The sequence below is a fragment of the Cimex lectularius genome, unplaced genomic scaffold, assembly GCF_000648675.2.
Source record: "Cimex lectularius strain Harlan isolate CLEC.00 unplaced genomic scaffold, Clec_2.1 scaffold330, whole genome shotgun sequence".
Lineage (NCBI taxonomy): Eukaryota > Metazoa > Arthropoda > Insecta > Hemiptera > Cimicidae > Cimex > Cimex lectularius.
The window spans coordinates 137,435-163,568 of record NW_019394173.1 but is presented as its reverse complement, the minus strand read 5'-3'; the positions used below and the strand labels follow the sequence as shown (position 1 = coordinate 163,568).

The 26,134-nt window shown below is 39.5% G+C and overlaps 1 protein-coding gene across 2 annotated transcripts in view; it reads right to left on the bottom strand.

Annotated features, from left to right (window-relative positions):
* Positions 1-26,134, bottom strand: part of LOC106663170 (MKL/myocardin-like protein 2) — a 104,547-nt gene that overhangs the window by 37,443 nt on the left and 40,970 nt on the right. The window contains exon 1 of one of the 2 annotated variants that reach the window (XM_014387797.2): positions 21,641-21,872. The exons of the other annotated variant lie outside the window; for it this stretch is intronic. Coding sequence (XP_014243283.1) covers positions 21,641-21,677 — 37 coding nt within the window. The 5' untranslated portion in view covers positions 21,678-21,872. Of the gene's footprint in view, positions 1-21,640; positions 21,873-26,134 lie in introns of those variants that run through there. 2 annotated transcript variants of the gene reach the window in all.

Sequence of the window (26,134 nt, the reverse complement as noted above, 5' to 3'; positions counted from 1 at the left end):
AAACGTCTGGAAGAAATGCACAAGATGAATGAGATTTAAATAAAACACAAATATAAATCATTAGGATTTTGAATGAAAGCCCGAAGGAAGCAGGTGGAGAGTCATAAGGACCCGAAGAGGAGAAATCACGACCTCGGCAATTTTCGAGAATATATCACAGAAGGATTTAATATTTATAAATCCAAGGGCACCTCATCTGAAGAAGGTGGAAAAATCACCAGACAGGTGCCACAGCCCTATCCGGCTATTTTAATTTCGGCGAAATCTTTGTGAAATAATTATTAACTAATAATGACAATATATACCGATCTTCTGCGGATAGAGATGTCAATTTTTTTTGTTGAAATAGTCATTTATAATAGGTTATTTGTCCAATGAGGTCAAAGTGGGGGTGGTTCGCTGGTAGGTCTAAGTAGGCGTGACTTAGCTGGTCTGCTCGTTGGCCAATGACGTCATTATTTGATTGAAAGCCGGTAGATCAGCAAATCAATTGCTGTTTGGTAAGATCATCCAATGACATCATTGTTGGCGTCCCTAAGCAGGTCTGTTGTTATATGAAGTCTGCTCCCTTGACGTCAAATTGACCTATGCTAACCAGTTTGAACCAATAACTAACGAATTTACAATGGACGTGGCTTTGCTGTTTGGTGAAATAGTCCAGTGAGATGAAAGTAAACTCTGATTTTTTATGATTTCTTCGACCGATAGATGTCAATTTTTTTGTTGAAATAGTCATTTATAATAGGTTATTTGTCCAATGAGGTCAAAGTGGGGATGGTTTGCTGGTACTAAGTAGGCGTGACTTAGCTGGTCTTCTCATTGTCCAATGACGTCATTATTTGATTGATAGCCGGCTAGATCAGCAAATCTACGATGCAATTGCTGTTTGGTAAGATCGTTCAATGACATCATTGTTGGCGTCCCTAAACAGGTCTGTTGTTACATGACGTAAAAGACTGCTCCCTTGACGTCAAATTGACCTATGCTAACCAGTTTGAACCAATAACTAACGACTTCACAACGGGCGTGGTTTGCTGTTTGGTCAAATAGTCCAGTGAGAAGAAAGTAAACTATGATTTTTTATATTACTCAATGAGATCAAAATAGGCTTTATTAAGTTCGTCTATTTACTGACCTGACGAACGTTTTCATCGGCAGTTTCTATGGCATCAAAGTGGGCGTAGCTATTAAGTCATTTAAATGACGTCATTAGTTCAATGTCTTCAACTAACCAATGATTTTTTCTAATACAGATTAGATTTCATCATTTACAAAAATTGAATCAACACACCTCACCTTCAACATGGTTAAGGTGTATACAATTTTTTTCACCTCATTCTTCTTCGTTTTCTGAATACATTTCTTCTGCAAAACATTTTTTTTAAACATAATAATGTTTAATTTTTATTAAAAAAAAAAAAAAAATGTCTATTCGCGTGTGCTAGACCTTCACTGGGTTTAATTAGCGACGAGAATGGGCGGACCCAACAATAGAAATTTTTGTTACAGCTCCATCGGGACAATATTTTGATAAGATCATTGTAAATGTATAACATTAAAGATTGAGCGTTATAAGAGCAATAACAAATACAACTTGATAAAACAGATTAACTGGATTAAAAAAAAAATCATAGCTGACCATACTATGTTTCCTCCTTCAAGTTCCCAACTAGTGTGTATTAATTTAAAAATATTTCCCTTATTTTTGCCGACGCGTTTAAAATAAACGCGTAAACTTTTTAATTGGCTTCCGGGGTCGGATTTATAACCACGCCGTCGAATCGGACTTAATTTTAGCCAGGAGATCATAATCAGGTAGCCGCGAACTTCCACCGCACGATGAAAATAGACGCTGAATAATCCTAGTCTTGTTTACCTATTCACGTCTTACGGCTCGAACCGTATGGTGAATTTTAAAGGGGAAAAAAGGGGAAAGATAGAGAGAGGAAAATTTCTGGAACAAACAACACTCAGGAGACGGACAAGTCTATTTCTACGACGTCCTTTAAGCCGGGCGTGAAGAGCCTTCACACTCCAATACCTACGAAAACGCAGGACTGCGGCCAATTCTGCAGTATAAACCGTATCAAACAAATAGGTGAGGTTAGTACGTAGAGTCACTTTTTGACTGTATAATTTATGTAATTCATTAATAGGATTTTATAGCATAATTTAGCATGGGGTTTGGCTTAATTTCAACTTTAAAAGGAAAGGCCCAGGCTACGACCTAATCACTCCCATCATCCAAACTACCATTCATTCTCTTTACAACCTACTTATTCAATGCCGTCCTAGGAACAACCCATTTCCCCACCTGTTCGAAATTTTCTTCCATCAGGATAATCCCAAAACCTAAGAAACCAAATAACCTTACTAGCTCCTACCGACCAATCAGTCTTTTGCCCATTTTTCGCAAAATACTGGAAAAGCTAGTTTTGATCCGTTTGTGCAAGGAAATTCCTACAAACACAATTACCCATCACCAATTCGGCATTCGGAGTTGCCACTGTACAACAAACACATTGAATAATCTACGTTATTCTCAGATCCCTTGAGATAAAACAGTATTGCCCGGTGTTCTTGGATAAACACCAGGCCTTTGACCGAGTATGGCAATCTGAGCTGCTGTGAAAGCTCAAGGACATCCTACCAGCAACCTATTACCTTATCCTAAAATCCTATCTTAACGTTCCAAGTTCCACAGAAATTCATTGTCTCCTATCCATCCTATACCAGCGCGTGTCACATAGGGCAGAGTTCTCGCTCCTTTCCTTTATTCAATTTATACCTCCGACCTACCTACGCAGCGTAACACTATCATCTTCATCTTTACCGATGATACCGCAATCCTTTCTGTTCGGGCGCGTCGTCGTCAGAGAAGCGCCCGATTTGTGACGTACACTGTACCCTTCTATCTACAACCCCTGTCTTCTCAAAATCCACCAATAACAACACGCTTACCTCCTTTTTCTTCAAAAACCCGCCCCTTCCAGCCTTTTTCATCCATCAAAACATGTTACAGACGTTTTCATAGTAAGTTACAAAATCACGCTACCACTCAAATTTGATTACTCCATTCCCCACAATTACCACTGAAAAGAATATGGATAAGAGACCTCTTAGATGATTAATATGATTTTATTAATCCATAGCGGCTGCCAATGCTTCTCAAAAACGCCGGTTATACCATAAACATAAATTGAAATCAAATCTGCTGGTTTAATACAAGTACAGTTGTAGATACAAATAAATGAAGTAAAAAAAAGATATACATGAATAAATTCATTCAACCAGAATTATATCTGGACCCTCCGTTTCAAAATTAATGAATTCGATTTTTTTTTTTGAGATGACTTAATAAAGGGTAAAAATTTCTCTGTGTGTGTGTGTGTGTGTGTGTGAGATTGTATGTGTTTTGTTGTGTAAATTGTCTTAAATCTGAATTGGTACGTAACAAATAAATTATGTTAAACTATGAAAATCGTTGTTGTTTGAAGGTTGAATACTATTAGTAGCATATATTTTATTATTTACTTTCATTAATTCATAAATTTCAGATCGTGCCAATATTTGCTGAATAATTATTAGATCGAACTTTAAAAATTTCGACAATATCAAAATTTTATTGAATGCTGTTTACCAACTGTATTTTTTTAATGTGCTTAATTTATAAATGTGTGGTGATTAGTGACCGTTAGTCGATGATTATTCAGAAATCGTGAGATGCGGCGTGGTATGATGTAGGTTTCAGAAAAACATTTTCTTTATCGTGCCAACGTTTCGATCTTTATTGAGATCATCTTCAGGGCTCAAAGTGTTTGTCTTGTGAGAGTGCCCCTTCTAAACACGACACGCAAAAATGGCACAATTGCACAGAAGACAAACACTTTGAACCCTGAAGATGATCTCAATAAAGATCGAAACGTTGGCACGATAAAGAAAATGTTTTTCTGATACCTCCATCACACCAGACCGCATCTCACGATTTCTGAATAATAAAAAATATATTTCGCATTGTATAAATTCACTTTTTTCCACATCCTACATGTATTTGTTAAATTTAAACTATGTTTGTAAATCCCAGGCCCTGAAGATGATCTCAATAAAGATCGAAACGTTGGCACGATAAAGAAAATGTTTTTCAGAAACCTACATCATACCAGACCGCATCTGACGATTTCTAAATAATAATTTATAAATATTGGTGTGATTTTTTTTTAAATGTGGTTCTGTTAGGAATGTCCATTTAATAAATTGTTTTTTGTGTTATTTGTAAAACAAAATATATCATGGGAGGGGGGGGGATTTTTTGGATAAACCGTTAAATTCAGGGTACGTAGTGAGTGAGAGTGGAGTATTTTTAATTGAAGTATGGATTCGGAACACCACTCAGGGGGGTGGAAACCGTGCTAAGGTCAGACGGGAGAAGAGACGGTCCGGTGCCGAAAACGTCCCCCGTCCGGAAACCCGGGCAGGTGAGCCAGGTGGGCGGAATGTGGCGTAGGTCAGTCGAGATGGTACGGAAATAAACGGGGGCACCCCTTTTTGCCGAGCACATTAAAAAAAGATGCGGAAAAACGGCGGCCATCCTCGACCCAGTTGGGCGGACAGTGCGGCAAAACACGCATATCCGTCGGGTCACGCTATTTTGCATAGTTGCCCCTTCGACGACCACTATAGGGACGATCCACTCACGCTTATCTCAAAAAGAAAATCTACAACTGGCATGTTAAAACTATAATAAAAGCACCGCTGACTTAGTCCGTACTTACCACAAAATCCCCCCACAAAAAACATCGCAGGAGATTCGTCTGGGAAGCTATTTACGGTGCGGAAGGCCAAGGGCGATGGTGGATCTAGTGCCGCCGGGCTGGAGAATACCATGGACAACAGTCTGGGAATCTTTTTATTTTTAGTCTCATTTTACCCCGAGCCTATCATCGGCTTGTTTTTATTTTGCAACGATCTTTTCAAAGTAGGATATCCAAATCCGATATGAATTTGGAATTTTATACGACTGTGATGTCTGTGCGTTTTGGGATGACTGTGACGTTATTCTTTTCATCGTGACTAACCAGCTAAACCGTACTCGTTTTTACGTCACGGAAAAACTGACTAAGAATAGAATCTTTATTCAAAGTATTTACAAGAGTGCCAGATTTTACTACAACCACCTGCTTAAGAAAATAATTTTTGAAAAGAGTGTTACAACAAGACAAAATAAAATTTAATTGAAGTGTAAAAAAATAAGAAAAACAGCCGTAGGCAAGGTATAAACTAAAGAGTTCTTCACTCTCCTATGCCTGGTACACAATGTCCAAGTCAAAGTCCTCAATTTGTCGAACTGATTGATGCTTAGCTCACACCGTTCGAAAAAATATTTTTGAGGCATTTCATGTGGTGTACAACGTAATCCATGTCTGTGTAAATGTGCAAATCTAGAATGCGGGTGAAGCGGGGTGATGAGGTCGGCAACCTTAAAAACTTATTTTGTATAATTTCAGGCGATGTCAGCGCTATGAGGGGTAGCATGCAAGAGCCGTGGTCTAACCACTACTTTACAGAAAAGTTTGTTTACTTGGGACAGTGTAGAGCATATGCACAGTAAGGGAAACAAGACACGAATTGCAGCTTTACCTTTATTCCCTTACAAGGGCGGCGTAGCACTGTTTGTACTTAACAATAGCAGACTAAGGTATTATCCGACACCCGAAGACATGCCGATACAAAACAGGCCCGCGCTTTGTTAAGATGATAGCGTCAGTTTTTGTGATATTTATTGTAATCCTCTATTTATTACCGAGCCTGCCAACACATCTCATGGTAAGTCTGCTGGCTATTGTAGACACTCTCCAGCTGTGCAGATGGCAATAACATCAGCGTACAAGGTCAGTCTGCAAGGCCTGGCTAAGGCCACACTGGTGACAAGCTAGGGGCTTAGAACCAAAGTGAGTCGCCAGGTTACTTGGTGGCAGGTTACAAGTGGCCACACCAGGATGGCGTTAGCAGTGCTATTGTGCTTTGTGTAAGTAAGTGCCCAAAATGTCTCTCTTTAAATTAATTAGAAAACTATTTCTTTCCAAAAATACTAAGTTGAAATATGATTTGTTACGGTATAAATCAAGGAGTTGAGTGCATGACATCAATCGGCGAAATATGTTGGAAGGAGAATTCAATGTGCTGTATGGACAATTACGTAATTACGATTTTTGATAAGATCCTCATTTGGATTCCATTGAGCAGGTCTTTTAAAAACTGCGGAAATAATAACCTCGTTTATCATGAAACCATCAGAAATCACTACCCACCAGGTAAAAAACAACCCGCTCTTTTACTAGGTAACTCGCCTGGTGAATCGTTATAACCACGTGCTACTGTGGCCGTTCTCGTATGTTCTACACTGTTCGTTTTCTTGGCTGACTCACCAAGCGACTCGCCTTGTCACCAGTCACATAGCTTGTCACTTCCGGCGTGGCCTTAGCCAGGTCTTGGCATCGTGTTGAAAAATATACGAAAAAGAACAGGCCCAGGTGGGACACCAGCAGATACGTCATAATTTTGAGACAGCGTTGAGATTCGAAATTTCCTGTTATATAAATATGAGTGAATGATTTTAATGAGGTATGGGGGAAAGCAGAACTTTAGCATTCCAAACCGTGTCAATCGCCTTCTGGATATCTATCAAAACCAAACCAGTGTGCTTTCGTTGGTTAAAGGCCCAAATTACGTCATCTACGACTCTAGCTACTCGGGCGATAGAGGTTGATAGGAACCCAGACTGCTCATACTGGATAGTCTGGTGGACATCCATATTACGAATGACCCTATTTCGAACACTTTACTTAGCGTGCTAATCAGACTAATCGGCCTGTAGCTGTCATGAAAAACTGAATAACCGGTCGGGCCTAGTTGATGTTTGAAAACACTGGACGATTGACAAACCGACCAGAAAAGTAGCTTTGATATCATCGGGCTTACCGTACCTTAGATCAAAAATATTTTTTTGACAAATCATGTTTTCAACAAATTCTTGAAAATGGCAACAGAAGAAAAAGGCCTAAAACAATAGAAGAAAAACTTTTATTATATTAAGTCAGTTTATCATCATTGCTCAATTAACCACCCAACTGCTTTAAGGTCATTTTAGTGTCATTGAACCTAGCCTACTTTAACGACATTAGCTTATCAATAAATCAAAAGTCACTTTACAATCACTGGCCAATTAACGAAAAAATCCAATATCGTCCATAAAATAAAAAATTGTTACATTATTTAACTTTTTTTAAGAGGCAATGCGACAGGTTGTTCATTTAAGCCCCAAGCGCATCCGAAATATTACAACACGCATTCACGCAAATAAATACATTTACACCTATTTACATTCATACTATTTGGTAGATGGAGTACTCAATATTCCTCCATCGACCTGCATAACAAACTAATCTAAACGGGGTCAATGGGGTGGGTACTTTTATAAATATTCCGCCATCGACCCAAGCCACGTACAAAGCTCGAAGGGCGATGGGGATGTTATTTCACACACCAGCCCCTCCCATTCACTCTAATAAATGCACTCATTCATACAAAACACAGAACACACTTTGACAACTATATACAATACAAAATCCCCAATTTCCATAAAAAGTGGAACGGGAGATTGAAACTCGCTACCATCTGAGAACCATCCTTAAACCCGTCGGCATGCCTACACGCTCTCTGTATGGAGCCAAGGTATGAAACGCCTCTATTATGTGAGAACATCGAGCAACCTTTCTTTGCATAAGGGGCACCCGCGCGGGCTTTGGCCCAAAAGCAGGTGCCCATGTGTCAACCGTGTACGGCCAATCCTCAATCGGGCGAGGACGTTCCCTCGTCACCTGCTCAGGTTCTCTGAGGGCCATCTACCGGTCGTGCTTTTAACTCGCAAGAAAACGCTAATCTTATTACGTCTTATCAAAAACCGGCAAGGCTAAAAATTCATAAATCCCTTGAACACTTTGCAGCCTGTAAGGACTCTTTTTATATCTGCAATCACAAAACGGTATTTCATCTAAAAACTAATATATCTTCCAGATTTCTTTTAAAACGAGTTGTATGAGAAACTTGTTTTACCCCTTCTCGCCGCTGGTCTAATAATACTTCTAAGTTCATTTCCTCGGGGTGACGTTTTCCTGGAAAAGTCTGCCAAACGCGATCGATCACGGTTGCTCATAGAGATTTGACGTCGGACGGATGCGACGACCCCTCATTAGAAAAAAATCGGGCGTTTTTTAGTTTAACGACCTCATATCTTTCTGCATTGTCTCGGTGTTCAACCGGTGTGAAATTTCTTATCCAGCCTTAATTAATCCTGGAATCTTCCGGAAACGGGGACGCGTTAATTATGATATTCCACACGACAGGGCTTAGGTTTTTGCCACGGAATTCATAACGAAAGGAAGATTAATTATTAAACCGCTCGGCGAATGCAAAGTCCTTTTCATTAAAAAATAATAATACTAAACTGCGTGAACTTTTAATTATGTAAAACATAAATTTTTAACTGTCTGATTCTCAGGGTGCCTCTTATAACCTCTCCCTTCCCGCAACCTCTTGCTATCTCGTGCTAGCCACCGTTAAGGCCTCTTCTGAGATCGAACTTAAAAGAGGATCGCAACCTATTCATTCAGTGAAGTTGTAGCAAATACAAACCATGGCGGGGTGGACTTCTGGGGTGGAGCGGGCGCAAACCGAAAGGGTGAGCTTGAGAAAGCCCTGGGGACACGGTTGCCCGAGTATCAAGGGAGAGACTGGCTACCTCTCCCCCTGAATACATCCACGTGGAAAAGTGTTTGAGAATGAACAGTTTTTAATCCTGGATGTATGTATGACAGGTACACAATCTCGGATTTTTCCCTCGAGCTTGGGTTGTCTGGCGGGCGTTCGACTTATTCGGCTTTTGAACGATTAATCTCTTTCATCCACCTAGAGGGACTGTACCTCAATACTTCGGGGATCACGGTGCCAAAGGGTGGTACATTGTGCCCAGAACGAGGGGTGTAACCTGAAAAGGTGAGCATTTCCTTTTCACAATCCACGACATTTTTCCTAAGACCTCTCCTAGCCCTTTGAGCAATGGGGAGTTTCCAGTCCACAAAATAATGGTGCCTTGAGAGCGTGGCAAACTCTGTAAAGCACAAGCTGTATTCGAGGGTTGGCTTTAAATAAGCAGGCGGGCGGCGGATGCTCGATCAGTAACACAGACGGGTCAGGGTACCAGATCACAAAGACAGGGGAGAGTGCAGAGTTCCAAGCCCAATAGTGCGCAACATGGGTGAAGGACTTAGTGGTGAGACCTCTGGCAGGTTCTTACAGTGGGCCTGTTGGTTCGGGGGTGCTGTCATCAGCTTCCTCTACCAAAGACATAATTCCTCTAAGGAGGGTTAGCGATTCCACATGAAATAAAACCGTGGCCGGAACATTATCCGTAAGTCCTGACGCTAGAGGGGCCTCTCCACCCTGGGGAGACAGGGTTGCTTTCTCTGTCTAGGAGAGCATGACTGAAATGCCGGACAGATACAAGTTTGCTATGCGGCACACGGTCGACCATCCCCCTCGGAAGTGGCAAGCATGATGGTAGTTCGTCTAGGACGAAGGGACGTCTTCTACACCGAATTTGCGAGTGTAACGCATATAAGCGTGCGTCGTCTCTCACCTTGAGAAATAAAACGTCCGATAAGGCCATGAGCTAATGCGGACGAAAAAGAACCTCATTTTCAATGCTACGAGTAAATAAGGAAATGTCTGATTCACATTGGCGTAAGGGTTGGCGATCCGATCGCTGAAAGCTCTTGTGTATCTTGCCAACAGCTAAAAAACATATTCCTTTTATTTTTTCAGGGCCTTATCAATCCCACAATCATATTCCCAATCCTCTGATGCAGGGGGTATATCCTACAGTGTGTGACAAGCACTCTGAAGCGCAAGTCGAGTGGGGATTGGGTAAGGTCCTGGGACTCAATGCGGTTGTCGGTCTACGATACAATACCCCCCCCCCCCAACATTCGAGGGTGATTAAACGACCTATTCTTTCTACGGGAGTACGTCAATAGGTTCGGGCAGAACTCGTTTCAGTTCCCAAAGTCGACCCCCTTCGGAAGGGTCAAGTGGGGGAAGAAACTCGTCTTGGTCCTTCGGGATCCGGGAGTTTTTCCACTTACTACGCACCAACCACCGGTAAGCAGAAATAAAAGACGCCATGTGCCATGTACGATCGCAAAAGACCCCTTAACTTATGTCTAATTCATATGGTACCATGGCATAACTGCAGCAAGAGGGTCATTTGAAAGAAATCAACTAAAAATTAGGCACAAATAATTGTATTTAATATGGTAAGAAAGAAAGAAGAGGAAAAAGCCAAGCTCACACTAGAGAATTGTCAAATGCACTTGGCCAGACCGACTTTATAGTCGTTGGGCCAATGGCGACCAGCTTAGGCCTATTGGACTATTTGACCAAACAGCATAGTCAGCGCACTTTATTTCAATGTAGAATTGACCAATTAGCACATGGTCTTACGTGAAGTATGAACGACTTAATGAAGATACGGTAGCCTGAAGATTAAAATCAACCATTTCTCAGTACCCCCCATTAAAGTTGATTTATAATGGTTTTACGACTTAGTCACGATAATTAAACAATTCTGATTTTTGGACGATAACTTTCATTTTATTAGAGCAAGTTCCTGATTATAATGAAATAATGACCACGTATTTGAAAAAAATATCAAAAAAAAACCTCATACAATATATGAAATTCTCAACTCTATTTATTAGGACTATGGTTCTCTACCTCTGATCAGTAGTTTTTAATCATAAGACCAAAACTAGATTGTTTGTCAGTGCAGGCGTGGTTACGTTGGTCGATATCATTCGACCGGCGTGACCATGGTTTAGCCACGACCAGTTGATGTCATTGGGCAACTGATTAAACAAGATAGTTTTCGCACAATGACCTCAATGAACATTTGATCGAACAGCTAAACACAGACCTCAGTAATTGACTTATTTTCGAGTCTTGGAACTTTTGTCATTGTATTCACCAGTCATTGTTAATCACGCCCATTTGAACCAAGTCTATTTTTAGTAAAATGGGCAAATGATGATCGTACCTTCAACCACTGTGATTTCAAAGGACGTACCAACCAGGTGGACCCAGATCAGTTTAACATCGTTGAGTAATTATCATACCGGATCAATCAAGCCATTGGACGATTTGACCGATTCAGATTATTTTGACATCACTGGAAAAAAGCAAACTACGACGTCATAGAACCAGTTTAATCACGCCTATTATGACAATATTGAATTATTGACCTATTGACTTTTATTAAGACTTTTATAAATAATATCAGTTTATCTATTTTTCATCGTGATGATGCCTATCTAACCTTAACACCTTGAACGAAAAAAAAATTCATAAAAGTCTATTTATGTTTAGTGGTCTAATTGTCACAAATTACTTATTTCAATCAATTATTATTTTTTTTATGTAAGGTCTTTGTTTTGGAACATTCAGCAAGAGTACGGACCTATGAATTCCATTTTTTAGCATGACTAGAAATTCATAAAGCAATAAATAAATAACAAGTAACGAGAGCAATAAAGATTGATCGACACAATAAGTACTAAGAATAAAAAATTTCGGTGCGAAAACAACAACAGCAAAGGATAACAACAACATGAATAAATAAAGGTGCAGACCTACCAAATAAAAAATTACATTTTGACAAAACTAACAATTTGAAGACACAAACTAATAAATAAATAACAAGTAACAGATGCAATAATTAACTATCAACTAACTACAATAAATACTACAGAATAAATACAGATCAAACGCTTGGGAAGCTAATAGCCGTCCTACGAAGAGGGGATCTCCGCCGGCCGCAGCAAGCCATCCCCGGGGAGGCTCTCGTCCACAGTTTTACACAATTTAAAAGGCTGCTGTTCTTCATAAAACGGGTGTTCAGGAGGATGTGGATAAAAACCATTTACAAAATATTGTCCTATGAATAAGTCCACATCCCGGGGACTAAATGCCCAGCGCGTTTAGAGAGCCCGACCCGAAGACAGCTCCGCATCCGGGCTGAACCCCAAGGGGATTGAACCGACCTCTACCTTAACGATTTCACGTTTACCGTTGATGCCAATATTTTGTAAGAAAAAATATATGGCCTGGTATACGTCCACTCTGTTAAGAGCAAGTAGGCTCTCCCAGCTGACCGGTTTGTTGATTTCTTTTATGTTGGACAGATTTTCAAGGAAGTCTATTCAGGTAGACTCGTATTCTAGACACTCTAAAATCAAATGCTTGATAGTTTCTGGTTGATCACAGGTGGCACAGTTTGGGGACGCTCTACGATTTATTTTGTGCAAATAAGCCCCGCAAATGTAGTGGCTGGTGCGTATCCGAAACATTGAAGAATAAAATTTTTTGAATCCGAATTTGGATGTTGCAAACCATGGGATGGAGCGCAATACTGGATGTAGCGATTTATAAAAGTTTCCCGCTGTTTCACTGTTGTACCAGTTGCGCCACTCCACTAACCAGTGTTTGTTTAAGGTACGTTTCGCATCTGTCTTTGGCAGTTTTATGTCCTGGTATTGTCCAACTGTTACATTGAGCTATCATGACAAGTGGTTATAGTAACGATGTATTGAGCCGAAGGTCGTGAGTTCGAATCCCGCTTGTAAACTAACTTTTTCATCTCAACCAAGGCCTAACAAAAAACGAAAAAAAATTCATACAAGTCACTAGTTTTCGTGATCCGCTTGACCAATTTTTATCTCAACTAAAAACCTTTTCATACAAGGTTCAATAAGTTCAATCATGCGGTTAATACGGGATAATATGTTAAAATCGATCAAGTATTCTGTTTTTTTCCCTTGTTGTTCTTTAATTAGTTTAGCTTAAAAGATAAGTACGGCTGTCCGAATAATTATTTACCTTGCGTTTTTGTCTGACTTTACACGCTAATTATAAATGATTGGATAATTAATTAAACCTGTTCTCCGGACTTGGTAATTAATGCGTCCCGTTTGTGGGCCATTTCTCCTCGATTCGTTGTACCAATATAAAAAAATGTATGGAAGAAAAATGTACGCTTGAGGATTTCCTGTGCTCATCATTTACGCATAATTTATAAAAATTCATACACAATCATCCGGTTCATTACAAAATTTGTCACATTAAATTGGCTAGTTTTCGTGGTCCGCTTGACTAATTAATATCATTCAATTAATTAAATTTTTTAGTTTAGATAAAAAAGTCAGTGTCACGAGCGGGATTCGAACCCACGACCTTCGGCTTGATACGCCGCTACTCTACCACTTGAGCTATCGTGACCTCGATCCTCTCGGACACCAATTTCCCATCTTTACCCCACCTTTTGAGTTTTGAATCAAAGAAATTTTGAAAAATCCTTTTTGAAAGGAGGGAAAATTCAAAGGGTGGGGTTAAGTTAGGAAGTTGATGTCCGAGTGGATCGAGGTCACGATAGCTCAAGTGGTAGAGCAGCAGCGTATCAAGCTGAAGGTCGTGGGTTCGAATCCCGCTCGTGATAATGACTTTTTTATCTCAACTAAAAAACATTAATTAATTGAATTTGTCACATTGTAAAGGTAAACATTTGCATAATTGACTGTCGCTAATTTTGCTTTTTTAAATTAAATTATGAAAATATTAGAATAACTATTCACAAACTGGCGATGAGTCTTAAACCTTGCACCGATTTTAAATAACCTTAGTTATATTACATATTTAAAAGTAATTACAAATTTCGGGGTTGTTCTGAAGCAAGCGTGTTTTAAGCCTAACCGCTATTCTTTTCTTTGAACAAGCGCGCAGTGTATCGCTGCTTTCACTTGTTGCAGTTTGAGATAGAATATCAAAGGATTTCAAAATTGACCTTTTGAATTTTCCAAATGGGGGGGGGGTGAGATGGGAAGTTGGTGTCCGAGTGGATCGAGGTCATGATAGCTCAAGTGGTAGAGCAGCGGCGTATCTAGTCGAAGATCGTGGGTTTGAATCCTGCTCGTGCCATTGACTTTTTTACCTCAACTAAAAACCTTAATTAATTGTAATTAATTGGTCAAGCGGACCACGAAATTAGTGAATATAAAAATTAAAAATAGTTTTGACTGGTTTTTCAAAACTTGCATTATTTTTGCACCAGCGCAACAAAAGGTTGTATATTTCTTCCAGGGCAATATCCTAAAGGAAAAATAAAATCTGACAAACTATTTCGTTTGGCTTTATAATTTAAGTAAATTCCTCTCCCTTCACGATTTGCTTTTTTCCCCTATTTCCTGGACAGAAACTTCACCGCTTCCGACGGCCAAGATGAAGCCAAAAATAACCGGCTTCACCGGCGTGATTCACCACCATATTTAATTAGTCAAATATTATTTTTAAGATTCGAGACCGGGTTTTTTCGGTCATTTCTTTAAATTTGGAAGTTGGTTCTCATTAAGCCTCGCCAGTTTATTTACACCTCTCGTATAAGGGTTAAATTTTCAAGAAAATCGAGGATAGACGACAAAAAATCAAAACTTCCCTGCGAAGAAGCGACTCCAGATCACAATTGTTTCAGTTTATATTCGTGTCGGACGTACTAAAGATAAAAGACAAAAGGCCGGCGACGACATAGCAGGGAAAATAGACGAGAAAGCTCTGTCGCCGGGCCAGCTGTTTTCGATTTATCATTCCGATTAATTGAACCGGGGCCAACAAAAGCGGTCTTCGAGCCGAGCAACACGTCGTCCCCCACAATTCGGTTTCTCTATGGGAATGGTTCGAACCACCGCAGTCCGTGTTTATTTTTTCTCGCCCCAAGTCAAAAAAACCAGCTATGGGGTTAAATTCGTCTTCACACGGGGAGGCAGACGTCGCGGCTCGTTTGCAACCGAGTAATGAAGAAATTGCGAAACGCAAAGCAACAGAGGCAATTATCGTTAAATATAACCACCCAGACGACAATGTTGCACACATACTCTCTTCCAAATTAATCGCAATTTATATTTAATTATTTAATATTCGGCCTAAATCGATCATACACGACATGAATACGACAATAAACAACACTCACACTAATGGGAAACCTTGCGAGTTTTCGGCCAAATATTATCTACCATCCGTGACGATAAATATATTGATAAATATACACTGCTCCATAAAAAAGTGGCGCACTATGATATTTGTTTTTTAATTTGACAATATTTTTTTAACTATTTAAAAATGATTAGACGCAAAGTATTTGTTTTTGCCGATAGTGAGGCAAAACTGCTTAATTCATTTAATTTAAAATCTCCATGATTTAAATCGTCAACAAGGGCGCTGAATCCTTTAAAAATGCCTTTATTTGAGGCAAATAACAAAAGGATTATAAAAACGTCCATAATGACCCGTGCATTACACTCCAGGTTGGAAGAAATCAGTGTTACGCTGCAAGGGTTTTAGTTTTCCTAAAAAAACGGTTGTCGTGTATTCAGTGGTATCAGGAGAATGCATAGTGTATACTCGGAGACCAGGATAGGGACACCCAAGAGCAAAGAAAACAGCTGACGACCGATTTATTTGATTTCACACTCTGAGACATATGGTATGGTAATAAGGATACTAGGGGGCGGGGTTTGTGCTCCCAAGCACTGCAGCCTTCTGGCTTATTGTACCTTCCTAAATTCAGTGCAATAGACTCAATCCTTCTTCTTAGAAGTATCAGGTCATTGACTGTCGCCGCTACAATTTCATTCCCTAGATTCGTACGTTAGATTAAATCTCCATTGAGAGAGAGACATTGCTTCCGGAACGTCTCAGAGACTTCAACTGTGCGGGATCTGTCCGTTAGCGCTGAGACAGTAAGAAGTAAACTGGCAGAAGTCTATATACCAGAAGGACAGCAACGAGCTTACCAGAGAGCATCGTCGGGATCGCTTAGAGTTTGCAAGGGAAACCGACATTGGGCGGAAACAGTAATGAAGGGATATTATGTTTTCAGTCCCAGTTTTCTCTTCATCCACCAGGTGGACGTTTTCGAGTTTATCGAGCAGCTGTAGAGCTCTACAGTCAACGCGACATTGCCGGAAGAAGGTCGTTCGGGAGTAGTTCAACTGTAGTGTGGTGTGGAATTTCTTTGGACGCAAAAAGATAGTTGCAATGCAGAAATCTACAGGACAGAAATTCATGGAGAATTTGTTCTGCCATTTGGCCCCTTTATTGGCGAACGATTTTTGTTTATGCAAGGCCAACTGTCGCCACCAGTGTTATGCATTACCTTTATGCCAACATTTACTCGTAAGACGCCCGGCCAATATTCTTGATTTAAACCCCATTGAGTACTTTTGGGACGAGCTCAGCGTTGGGTAAAACGAAGAAATAACCCTCCTGCTCCTTAGCTGAGCTGAAAGTTACGGTAGTCGAGATTCGGGATGGTCTAAAGAATTGGTTAAAAGCTTCAGTATGAGCATGCTGAGAAGTTGTAGAGAGTGTAATAAGAGCAAAAGGAGGTAATACACCCTATTAAAGATTGCTAAGTTTGTTTTATAACGTTTTATGTTCATACACAAAACTGATGTTTTCTTTTTTTTAAATTAAATTTTTCATTTTTCATCTACCCGTGTGTTTTAAATTAGAATATTTTCATTTCATCACTAAGAAGAAATTAAACGACAATAAATATTTAAAAAATATTACATTTAACCACGCCTATTTGCCATTTGAACGTTTTAAACCACGCCCACATTGACTTCATTGTTTCCAGTTTAACCAAGGTTCTTTCAGTATCATTGATATCAGCTTCACCACCGCCTACTAATAGGGCGGCTAATAAAAAAACGACCGGATCGAAAACAATGTTGAACTTTTGATGATTTGTTGACTAATGCTTATGCTAGCTCACTTTAATGAATTAACTATCTCCTTACGCCACTAGTCATAATTGAACCTACAAACAATCGCGTTCATTTTGACGTATATAATTTATGCATCTTTGCATCCTAGGCAGTCATAGAGCAAAAGACCAGTTTAGCATTATTAGACAAAAGAATAGGTTATGTAACACCAATTGGACGTCATTTTACAACACCCAACAAGTATTGACTTTACTGAATTGATGATGGGTTTTGATCTGCGAGTGAAATGAATGACTGAGGAGACCCTGTGATGGTTCAAAACGAATTGACTTTATTGTTCAATCTGAAATGAGACTGTTCAACAAAGTTGAATGATGTAGAGATAACACTGTTGAAGGTAAAGCCAGGTAAAGACTCTAGTAGCTAAGCAACACTTAAAAGATAAATAATCTGTTTTATCTTGAAACGCTATCGATAAATCTCCGCCCCCATCAAAACGTTTCGACGAGGCACGCAAGGTTTTCGCTTGAGTCACCAACTTTAAAAATAATATTACTAATTAAAAAAGAAAAAGTAAACAAGAGGCGCCAGTCATGTATCAAAATAATTTGGCCAGTTAAAGCCTTTCTGTTGTCTTTCATACCGCCGTCGATGATGGTGGCGGCGGCGGTTCCGTTTTTTGACGACTCGCCAAATTTCTCCCACTTACTTCCCAAACCTTAGTACTTTGGCTTACTATGTAGCGTACTTCTTTCATGTTCATCCTGTTCGACAATGCACGACTCACCGATCCCGGCAGGAACAGTTTTGCGTAAAGATTCAGCGACCTTCTGACGACTTAAGATAAGCAATTATGCAAATGCTTGGACCGTCGGATAATAGAAATTGACATCATCATGCCTGACCCAATCGCAACTTCGCCATTCCTTAATCGCAAGCTGACAAATTACTTTTACAAAACCAAATCCGTTTTAACAATAATACCAACAACACACTCATAAGCACACGCACACAATAATTTTCAAGTAATTAATTGTTAGGCTCTAATGATCCCTTTGATCCTTCTGTTGTCCTAATTCTTTGGAATTTGAACATGTGGACAAAACAAATGCTAGCCCGGCCTGAGAATGTCATTCCTCTATTTATACCGCCCCGGGATGAGATTGTCCCGTCGCGTTAAGCCCCCGATTTTACGATGCCGTTGAACTTTTTGGTGTACAAGACGCCTTCTTGATTTAAACGAGCTTCTTGTACAACTCGAAAAATTGACAAACTATTATTTGCCTCCCTCCGTCCTTTCAAACATAAAAAGCATCCCTGGTCATATATCACAATTGCGACCCAGCTTTCAAAAGACTTTAAACGAATATGGACAATTTTCGACATTCTGTTCTATAAACCAGAAAACATAAGGACCATCGATGGCCTAGTCATTAGGGCGTCAGTCTCTCGCATTTGCCACTTGTGATTTTATCTTCAAAACCCGGCATACCCCTTGGTACCGATAATAAATGAAAAAGTATTTTCAATCTGTTTGTCCCGAAAACACGTCAAAAAACGGACAATTTTTAACATATGAAGGGCTGTAAAATAGTCGGACGTGGAATTTTTGAAGCACGTGATATTTAGAAATTCTCGTAATAAATTTTTTTCCTTCTGTGTTCAACGCGTTTAGCCACGCCCATTTTGAAGTAATTAAACAATTAACCACGCCCATTTTGAAGTAATTGAACAATTAGCCACGCCCATTTTGAAGTAATTAAACCATTAGCCACGCCCATTTTGAAATAATTAAACAATTAGCCACGCCCACAGTGACATCATATGTATCCCCCGTATTAGACACGGAATTGTCAAACCACTTAACCAGGCCTACGTGACTTCACTGAACGATTGTCTGACCAGCTTAGACCTAATTTTATATCATTGGAGAAAAGATCGACAAGTTAAGACAGGCACTGTGACATCATTGGGATATGTACCGACATGCTAATTTTGATGTCATTAGTCAAATGACAAACCAACTAGCCATCTCTGCTTTGGCATCACTGGGCAATCTACCAACCGGCTTAGACACGTGAATTTCGAGGTCATTGTACAATTAAACAACCTTGTTTTGAAAAACAAAACAACCCTTTCTACATCCCTTAATTCACAACAACCACCAGGACACAGTTTGCGCTTAGCCCATGACCTGTGTTGTGTACTGTACATTGTGTGGCTATATTAATTCCATCATTGTACTAACAATTCTTTGTTTTAATCTTTTCTTGTTCCGACATTACACTAAGATTTAGACACTTTAGGCCAAGCATCGGTATAAATAAGTATAAGCTATTAAAAAGTTTTATCTGAAAACCGGCGCACAGTGATAATCCAGTACCATCGTTTCGTACATGGAACGTGTCATACCTTTTTTCCAGCAGTTCCTGTGTGTAAATAAATCGGGTTCTGTTTCGGAAAGGTTTATCAATATCGAATACCGATTAATCACATTCGTTCAACACAGCATGTATACTTGCATATAATCAAAACCAAAAAGCAATGATTGTCCAGGGGCGCAGATAGTTTTTTTCCGATACAGAAACGTATTTAAATGCATTAAAGGTAATAATATGTAAAACAGTTTTTCGAATAAACCGAAAAATGAAACAATGCCCACCTGCAAGAGAACACCTTGGGGAGTATTGCATTGGTCAGCATCAAGAGAGGACTTCTGTATCCGCATTCCGCGTGGGTAACAGCTAATCTCACGAGTTTTGGCGACTCGTTGGATTATGTTAGCCTGCTGTTAATCGTTTTGTTTCTATTTTGCCGTATGATGAAAAGGGTTTTCGGCAAACGTTTGGCCCTTTTCCAATAATCTTTATCAAAGATAATCACGGCCTTCACAACGGCACAATAAATGGGCGTCGAATTGCGCCAACGGGAGGAGCCAAATGGCAAAATTGGCCCATTTCGGGCCCCCAGGGATCAACGGCCCGGGGGCCGTGGTTTATCTCCGTCCCCGGTTCACGGCTTACCAAAGAGGTGGCATCGCAGCCGGTGACCGGAAGGTCCAGACAAGTCGAACGTGCACGTGCACCCAACAATCGCCATAACAACGTGTCAACATCAACATTGCCGATTAAAGTACGGATGGTATTGAACGGCGCAAAACCTAACCTGAGCTAAGAATTTTCAAAACTAAGACTTTTACTAACAACCAAACCCATTATGGATTTACTAATGTAGTATCATTATGACGGTTGATGCTTTTAAGTTCAATTTGGCATTTAGCCATCTCTAACTCTATGCTATGTCCGAGAGCGAAATAAAAAGAGCAACAAGCTAGTAAATCAAATTTAGATATCGCGTGCTTGGACTTTATTAAGTACTAATGAAAATTTTAACGAAAAGCTTCTTGACAGAGGTCATCTTCTGCCAGTTTCATGCAGACGAACATATCCTCTGTTACATCAGTGGCCAATTCTCATTTCTTTCGGTGAAAAGTGTTAACAAAAGTTTTTTAAAAAAATGTGAAAATATAAGAGATCATTCAAAGATAAAAAATAGAATAGTAGTAATAAAGAAAAATAGGGATAGAACGAACGAGATGAGGGAGGGAGAAGGAGAGAGAGGGAATAATTGAAAGAAATAAAGAGCATTGCAAAACAAAACAAAAATTGAGAACTATATACAGATGCATTGACAATGAGAGTGATTGAGTGAGGGGTGTGTGTGAGAGAGAGAGAGAGAGAGAGAGAGAGAGAGAGAGAGAGAGAAAGAGAGAGAATTAAAAGAATTAAAGATTTCTGCGGAGCATTGCAAAACAAAACAAAAATTGAGAACTATATACAGATACACTTTCAGAGAGAGAGAGAGAGAGAGAGAGAGAGAGAGAGAAATTGAGGGAGAAAGAGAGAAAAGAAAGCCATAAGAACATTGAAAAAGGAAACCGGAATATGACGCTATATAGAGGTACGCTGAGTGAAAGATATATATATATATATATATATATATATATATAGAGAGAGAGAGAGAGAGAGAGAAATTGAGGGAGAAAGAGAGAAAAGAAAGCCATAAGAACATTGAAAAAGGAAACCAGAGTATACTGCTATATACACTGAGAGAGAGAGAATGAAAGAGACAGAACGAAAGAAAGAAAGAGAGAGACTCATCGATAGTCGTGTGTATGAGTTTTGCACGGTTTTCCGATGAAAAATCCAAACTTTTATCTCCCAGCGTTATCAACGGAGGGGTCCAAGTGTTATCATATCAGCAAAGCAGCAATTTTATATGAAGTTTATCTCTCGGCTTATGTGCAATCAGCGAAGCGTCGCGTTGATAGATCAGACGTTGGATCGCGACGGAATTTCCCCGATGCAACAGGCCAACAAATGTCAAGAAAATGAGGTACAATCGATATTAAACTTAATACGTGATTAGTCATATAAGAGGTGATGGATCTCCGTGTGATCAAATCGCAGTCTACTCCTTTAACTTGTGCGTTTCTAGGGGTCGGCCCCTTTTGTCGAACATGCGAAACGAAAGAAGAAAGATCAACGCTCTATTCAGCCCTCAATCACGGTATGGGTCTCTTTGTCGGTCGGAAACGAGCGTGACCGAAATGCCATAGATAGGATACACCCGAGAGACAACATGGATAATATTAGTAGATTTTTTTTTACAATTTTGACAAAGGGTGACAAGGAAGAGGTGTTCAAAATATTACAAAAACCGGTGGCAAATGAACAGGGTGAAATCAGTACCTTGACAGTAGAGGCAGGGTTGAGATGATACAGGCATTTTAGCCCCATCATCACTCCCGGCTCATCACAGGAGCGGAACAGTCGTGTCTCCTCCGGTTCCGGGAGGCGGGGAAGCACGGCGAAGCACTGCGGAAGCACAGAAAACAGTGGGCCGGGTCGGACACAGAGGCACAGAGTGAAGAGGACGAGGTAGCACTAGGACGGCTCTCGCGTCGACTGGCCCACGGCCTGGGCGGGCCGGTGGGGGCGTCCGCGAGAGGGGGCTCATCCTAGTTTTTAAAAAAATCCCGGTCAGGCGCGGTGGAAAACCAAAAGGGAAAATTTTTTGACCTTCGATTTCAAAATTTACAACTGTCAACGATCCGCAAATCGATCTAAATTGTAACGATATTCAAACGGCAACCTTGGAGTTTCTTAAAGGTCGGTTTTCTTAACTTTAAACCATTCCTCACGATCAATTTTTCAAAGGTCGTAAGAAAAAGAAGGCACAACCGTTAAAAATGACCATACCAAAGCTCTACTAATAAACCTTATAGTTTATCAACTATCAACGACGAATGATGAAGCTTACTAGCTTGCTAAATATTAAAAAAGAACCAAACAAAATATCTAGGGTAAGACACAGAAAACCTTCCATGAATCCACCCATAACTTTTTGTATAGTTTCATATGTACTATAAACGTGATTTAACAAACATAAAAACACGCCCATTGATGACAACAAAAGCAATAACACGTCTAAGACATAAATGAAACTTCGTAAGTACTATTGGGTTGTTTCTCATGAAATATCCGATTTTATAGTTTCAGAAATTCAGAGAGTATATAGCAGTTTTCTGTTGTTTACTTCCAATTGCTGATACAGTGGACTCCGCTTATAAGACTCACTTTGGGACCAGCAAAAAGTGAGTCTTATAAGCGGATGAACTTTATAGGCGAAGGAAACAAGATTTTAAAGCGTATGTATTTTCCCTGTCAGTACATACAGACATAGTGTAGAAATGATGGAGTGAGTGCGGTGTTGAATTCTTTTTAAAAAAAGATAGTTTCTACTCACAGTAAGTTGTTTTCTAACGATCCGGATTTCGAGCCCTTAGCTCATCATCGGGTTGTAGAAATCCTTCTACCTGATGATGAGCCAAGGGCTCGAAATCCGGATCGTTGGAAAACAACTTACTGTGAGTAGGAACTATCTTTTTTTTTAAGTATAGACATAGCGTGTCATTCACCTATAAAATTGAGGTAAGTCTACAAATAGGATCGTTGGAAAACAACTTACTGTGAGTAGGAACTATTTTTTTTTTTTAAGTATAGACATAGCGTGTCATTCACCTATAAAATTGAGGTAAGTCTACAAATACGTACATACACAATTCAAAATTTAAGATTAAGGTTTAAAGAAATTCACTATTTTTCGTGGCTCGCTTGACCAATATCATTCAATTATTTAAGGTTTTTAGTTGAGATAAAAAAGTCAGTGTCAAGAGCGGGATTCGAACATACGACGTTCGGCTTGATACGCCGCTACTCTACCACTTGAGCTATCGTGACTTCGATCCACTCGGGCACTAACTTCCCTTGTTTAAAGAAATTTTTTACTTTTGTTTGTTTTTTGTTATTTTCCATCATTTCAATATACGTCCCCAAATCGTAGTGCTTTTGGAATGGTCCCGTGGACAGCTCTCCTTAACACCCCTAGAGCTCTTAGAACCTCTGAGTTTGAAGGTGGAACTTCGACTCGGTCTCCTCCTCGTCATCGTTGCTGCTGGTTTCGTTCATGACGGACTGGCAGATTTGGTCCTCAGAATACGCTTCAGAGGTTTGACGATTGTCGATATCCATCCAATCCTCGTAGTTCCTCACAGTAACTCTCAATAAGGCGTCTCAATAAGGCGGCTATTATCCTCCTTCTCCAGCTCTTTATCAGTTTTGGCAAAACCTCCGTTCCGAAAGTGGTTACATCACTCACGTTATTCCACGCTTTGGACGTTGGACAGGGGTAATGTTGTTGAATGTTGATTTTCTTGGCGAGGTCTTTAGCTTTGAAAGACGAATTTGAAGATGAAGTTGACCGAGATTCCAAGGTTTCGTCAATAAGAGCGTTAAGGTTTTTCTCATTTGACCAGGTTGAGGGCATGCCAGACGGTGGAATTAACTGAGTCATACCCGAAGGGGTCTTTTTTCAGTGCATTCGGATACGTCCGGCCTGTTTCTGGCGATTCTGAGTCTTATAGAATGATGAGTCCCAAATCCATTACCCACTTTTAATATACCTCCAAGTATGAACATGGAAACACGCGATTTTCGTGTAATGTTCCTTGACAGAGTTTAAACTCGGCAGATGAGGCTGCAATGAACATCAGTAAGGCGTTTGGGGAAGAGACCATTCGCCGATGGTTTCGTAAGTTTTCGGAAGAGAATACCGAACTGGAAAACCGAGCCCCACGGAAACTTCTAACTTTAATTGACAAAGATGTCCTTAAGCTTCAGGTGGAAGAAAACCACTATCAAACATTCATAGGGCTCGCAGCACAACTAAGTGCAAGTGCAGCTACCGTGTCAAGACAATTAAGTAAAGGAAAAGTCAAAAAGATTGATCTTTGCATCTATCGTGAGCTCACTGAGCAGTTAAAGCGCCTTGAGACATGCGTTTCCTTGCTAGGCAGTAAAAAAATCGAGCCTTTTCTTGAAAGAATAATCACTTGCGATGAAAAATGGATCGCAATGACAATCAGCGTCGGTCAGGGCAGTGGTTAAACACCGACGAAAGACCAGGACAAATGCCAAAACCAAATTTACACCCAAAAAATTGATAGTGACCGTATGATGTACCAAGTAGTTTTTGCCTTGAGGTGAAACCATTACCTCTACATAGTGCTGCAAGGAAATTGGCGAAATGCATAAAAATGTACTCAAAAAACAACCAACAACATAATAAGAAAAGTCCTATACTCCTGCACGACAATACCAGGCCTCATGTTTCAAAACATACTGTAAACAAATTGAAAGAGCTTGGCTACGAAGTTCTTCAGCATCCACCTTATTCTCCAGAGTTGTCTCTAACCTGTTTAGGAATTTAGGCAACTTCGTCAAAGGAAAAATTTCTGAAAATGATGTCCAAGTCCAAAAAGCGTTTTCAGATTTTGTTTCATTTTAAAGGCATAAAAAATTTGGGTCACTCGTTGGGAAAAATGCGTAGAAAATGAAGGTAATACTTCGAATGAAAATGATTTTATTTTTATATACTAATTTTACTAAAAAAAACTTGTACCTTTGAAACGGACATTTCATGCAAAACAACCCAATATATTATCATAAATTGGTAATTTTGTTATTTTTTCCCTAAGTTCTTTTTAAAATGGAAAATAATAAGAAAATAAATGAAACTTTTCTTAATGGTGACAGAGGAGTGCAATTTTTATAAGCTGGGATGTTTATAAAATGAATCATACTGCCAAGCGTAATTTATGAACTGTGCAGTCTTCTGCAAGCTTGCAAGAACTAGCTTTTAAACGTAATACATTATGATTTGTAGTTTTGCCGTCTATTTAAATACCCTGTACGCTGTCCGTCAGGTCACAGTCGCTTCCTCTCTCTCTTTCCATCTCTCACCGCCTCATTAATTCCTCTATTTCTCTGTTTATCTCTTTTCTCGCCACTTCACTACTTCCATTACTCTTCTCCTTCTCTCTCACTCAGTCGCGCTCTCTTTCTATTTCCTTATCTTCTTTTCTCCCACCTTTCTCGCTTCTAACTCTATTCTGACTTGTCATATTCTCACTCGGGGCTGAATAACAAAACAATTAACCTATCATTATTATTTTCTATTATTTAAAGATATATTTATGATATCACGCGTTTTCTGGACACTTTAAGGTGAATCATCTCTTTCCCGATATCACGGTTCTAGATCTAGATTAGATGAGACACAGTTACCTTTGAAATTTAAAGATTTTTGTTAGTTTTTTTAAAAGGCTGTTTTAAGAAAGCACGACCTTAAAAGGCCCTTTAGAAAAAGACAGGTCTCGTTTCAGCAGTTCCTCCCGTCCTATCAAGAATATCGATTTAAGGATGAGTTGAACTTCAGACGTTTGAACCCTTCCTAGCAGCCAGACAAAATTGTATACGCTGCCCAGGAGGCAATTAATATCTAGATGGGCTATTTTACCAGGCATCGATACCATGATGAAAGGAAATGGAAATATTTTTCTCATCAGATTTTGAATACTGATTTTGCCATTTTTTTAATTTTTGAATCTTCGGGTCGTGTCTTAAGTTATGGAGGTTTGTAGAGATTATTGTACTTTTTTTGGAACATTGATCAACAGATCTTAATGAATGCCATAGTTTAGAATGCCTTTTTTTAAATTACTGTCTGATACTTTGATTGATTATAAAAAATATATTTTGCATTGTATAAATACACTTTTTTCCACATCCTACATGTATTTGTTAAATGTAAACAATGTTTGTAAATCCCAGGCCCTGAAGATG